This window comes from Lottia gigantea (assembly GCF_000327385.1).
Source record: "Lottia gigantea unplaced genomic scaffold LOTGIsca_56, whole genome shotgun sequence".
NCBI lineage: Eukaryota > Metazoa > Mollusca > Gastropoda > Lottiidae > Lottia > Lottia gigantea.
In genome coordinates, this window is record NW_008709919.1 from 502,599 (window position 1) to 506,857 (window position 4,259).

The 4,259-nt window shown below is 31.9% G+C and overlaps 1 protein-coding gene across 1 annotated transcript; it reads right to left on the minus strand.

Annotated features, from left to right (window-relative positions):
- Positions 1–135: 135 nt before the first annotated feature.
- On the minus strand, positions 136–3,161 carry LOTGIDRAFT_127089 (hypothetical protein; the record flags this gene model as incomplete). Its single annotated transcript, XM_009063173.1, has 7 exons — positions 136–239; positions 469–585; positions 1,004–1,100; positions 1,472–1,666; positions 1,885–1,992; positions 2,291–2,376; positions 3,011–3,161. 7 exons carry the CDS (start codon positions 3,159–3,161, stop codon positions 136–138), a joined length of 858 nt encoding a protein of 285 aa, XP_009061421.1.
- Positions 3,162–4,259: the final 1,098 nt, after the last annotated feature.

The window sequence follows — 4,259 nt, forward strand, 5'->3', positions numbered from 1 at the left end:
GTCATAGTGATATTAGGCACAGATCAAAGATATGCGTGACATTAGTGATTTCCACGATCACCACATGCAAAAGCAGTCTATTTCCATTTTCAGGAAAAAGTTTATTTTCATATCTGATACACATTCAAGCGTCATCTATTTCTTTTTATCTTCAGTATAATCTTCTAATAAACCATCCAAATGATCGTTATGTTTCTTAAATGTCTTGTTTTTACGAGATCCTTTCTTTCTCTTTGGTGCTTGAACCTGAAAAAGAAGATTTAAATATTAAAACAAAATCAAAATTATTTGACTATTATTACGAAATACACCATATTAACATGAGCTTTATAAAAGGGATTCAAAATAGACTTTCCATCTCTATTTTCTCTCTGGATGACACCAGGGGTTTATCTAGTTCAGGAAATTTTGACCTGAGCATGCAGATTCTATCAGCAAGACTTCTGAAAAATAATATTTCTAAGCAACTTACTTTATGTGAAGACATGTCCTGCATAGACGTCATGCCACGTTTATCTAAATATTCTTCTATTTTTTTATCATCTAAACCTTCAACTGGTACACTTCTCCACAACTTTTGAAATTCTGCAAAATTTATTTTATAAATAGTTGAACACTGACATAAAGTCACCGACAAACAAGAGTAAACACTAGTTAAGGAGAGTATGATCTTTCCTGACCCATATCAAAGGGAAACAACCTAAGTTCATGAAGACACTTTCTTCCAGCTCTTCGTTGGCAAAACATCTTGGCATTGATCTTTGTTGGATCGTCTGTACCCATTTACAGCTTGGTCAAAGACAGTTTTACATGTGAAAATAGTACCAAGAATCACACACATTGGATTTTTGACAATTGAAAAATCTGGTAAGTGTGTTTTTTTTTTTTTGGAAATGAACTGGTATTATTTTGGCCCCATGATATACAGCTAAGGGACTTTTTAGGCATATTTTCCCGTAGATTTGGCGGTAGCAATGTCTAAATGGTTCACTAAGGTACAAACCTTCATCTACTGTTATTTTACAGTATTTATCATTATAAAATAATATCTTCTTTTTATCATTTGGACGAATAACATGTATTACGTGTTCACCTAATTGCTGAAATATGAAAGTGATTGGTGATTAGAGAAAAAGATACAAATGCCTATGAACTGTGCATATAAATCTAAGATATGCAATATAAATCCTGGACTATTTTAAATGAAATGAACTGAATGACTAATTGATCATTTTCTTTTTTGGCTTATGACTACACATTTGAGCTAAGACATTTGTGCTCATTAAGGACCGATTTTTTTTCATTTCAAGAAAAGTAAACAGTAAAATGCTTATATTTACATTTACAGATTAAAATTTTACTATCTAAAAAAAGACTGTGGACTATTGATGTTAATATTTTGTATCCGACCAGACCACATAAATGTCTTTTTCCTTCTTTAATTGAATGTGAAATAAAAAAAGAGACCCACCCTAACAGCTTTTTCAGCATCAGGAATGGCCTCTTCTACATCTTCATAACTTATACCACCTCGACCATGTAGATCATAATTCTTTAATAATTTCAATAACCCTCTTTTATCACGAATTTCTAACTTCGGTCGAAAACAATATTTTTTACCATCAGCATCCTCTTTAGCCACAACCTTTGGATTGTTGTTTAAAGCCTACAAGAAGAAAACAACATTAGAAAGAAATAACAACTAAGATTCACAAGGATCTTGTCTACAGCTTGTCCCTAGCCAAACCTCGTGGTCTTGATCTTTCCATAACAATTAACAGTTTGGTCCAAATTCAAAGACTAATTCTATGTCTTTGCAAAACTGAAAAGGCAGACACATACTTTTTCTGAATCATTGCAAAGTTAGCTGTAATTGCTACTAACCTCTGTAGTTAACCAATGTCTAATTTTAGTTGTTATATCTAATTGATTTGTTTCATCTAATATTTCCTCTATCAATAAAGGATGTGTATCTCCATTTTGATGACGAGTCTGCAAATAAATGAAGTCATTTTAAGGTGAATCCATTCCTTATGACACAGAGTAAAATTTGAAAGAATTACTAAGTTTTTTTATCAGTCATATAACCGATAGTTAGCTTTGATAACCGTAAGTAAAACCATGATGTTCCAAGTGTTAACTGATGCCCTCGAACAGCCAAATGTCTTGTTCAATTTGAGAAGAAGATTGTTAAGATTCTAAAACATTCTACAGGTAGCTGAAGATAAGCTCTATCAGCAGCAAATATTAACATTCATAGGATTGTATCCTCTTAACAACTTCACCTCACCTTCATGTACTTGACTATCTTGGCTAAAACACTAAATTTATACTGAGAAGTTCCTTGAGCTGTTTTATAATCAAAAGAAGATGGGGCTGAAATAAAATAATAATTTACATAGTAAAAATTTAAAAAGCACATCGAACATAATATGTTAAAGGAGATCATACAAAAAGAAAAGGATTTGAGAGGAATACTCATTAAGTGAATTGAATTGGACATCTGAAAATGAAACTGAAACTACTGAAAGTGAGTGATCACTGATATAGATTTAAGTGACAATAGTTTAAAGTGATATTACGTCTTAGAATTAACATAGAATTTTAAAGTTGGCGAATAAGAGCCAGTAGATATACCTGGTGTCATAAATAACATAACAGGATCCTTATATAATCCGATAAATCTAAAAAACTTAATAAGTATCCTTAAATATGCATTTAAATATTGAAAAACGCTTAATATCAAGATTAAGCGTTTTTCAATGATTACTTAGTTATAGGAATTTTCCAATTTTCCAGATTTCACAGGGATTCTGTTGTAACTTTATGACACCAGGTAAGCTAACTGATGAAGGTATACTCATATTGACCATTTTCGAGAAATTAAATTTATGTTCATTCTAAGACATAGTATCACTTTAAATTCAGCTCTAGTTTATTAGAAAACAAATATTTAGATGACAGCATCCACTAAAGCAAATAATTAGGTATCAAATAATAACTAACTTACCTTTTGGAGTATGTTCTCTCTTGACTTTCTGTTTCTTTGAAGATGTTTCCTGGTGATCTGATTTTGATTTTTGTTTTCGTTTTTCAACAGTCGGTTGGCTTTTCGCTCTTTTCAGAAAAGCCTCTCTTTCCTTCAACAACGAGGGATCCATTTTACTTGCTCAATACACTCTTAATACATTAACTGTTAAAAAAATAAACAAAAGAGTTCATTGTGATATGTCATGTAGCTATTATTATTACTATTCTTCGCGGTTTTGTCTCCACTATTAGTTTTGTCAGCCATATTGAATTATACCGGTACCGGAAGTTGTACCAAATTTACAATGACTATTTATAACTCCAACCACAAAATTGACCCGAAAATGTCAATTGAGACGAAGCCCTAACTCGAAAATGTGACAAAGCGGACAAATGGACAAAAGTGGACATCGAAGAGGAAGTTAAATAGCATAATGTTCAAAATTCATATTTGTTTCACTGGGGAATGTTTCATGGGCGGGGATGATGAGGTCAGGCTCTGGATAAGGTTCCCTAATTGTTTTCATTTTGATCAAGAACAATAATTCTGAAACTGTTAATCGAAAACTGCTGAAAATCGAACCTTTTCTCTCTTCCACTTATTATACCAAGTTAAACTAAACGGCTATTACAGTCAAAGGAATAGTTTACAAAAGGGCAGGCAAATGGAGAAAAAAAAATGCAGAAGAAAACAGAATACTTTTCTATACATATTTATTAGCCTAAAGAGAAAATTTATAGATTTTCCCTTCACTTGTTTGAAAAAAAAATACATAGACAGACTGTAATGGATGAATCTTTCTTCCGGGTTAAGGGAGAAAAATTTAGTTTTGCTCAACTCAATATGATTTACCGGTACCAACAAACTGCTGTGCAGATAAGTGTACCATAGGCTTTAGGCCTATATGTTTTGTATTGTAACACTTGCGTAGTCAAGTATAAAGAGCGCATTCTAATATATTTATTATCAATGACCCACTTTAAACAAACATACACTTAGTGAAGACCTATATATGATACACAATATTGAATATCTTCATATCTAATTCAGTTCCGTTTTCCTTGTTCGTCCTATTATGTTTAAATGCTTTACATGATCACATTACACGACAGTATTTCAAGTTTTCTGTGCAACTATACGATTTTGCTTATGGAATAGGACAAGGTTGTATATTGGGACGTTGTCTATTATGGTTATTGATACACGACATTGATAAAACGTTATTATT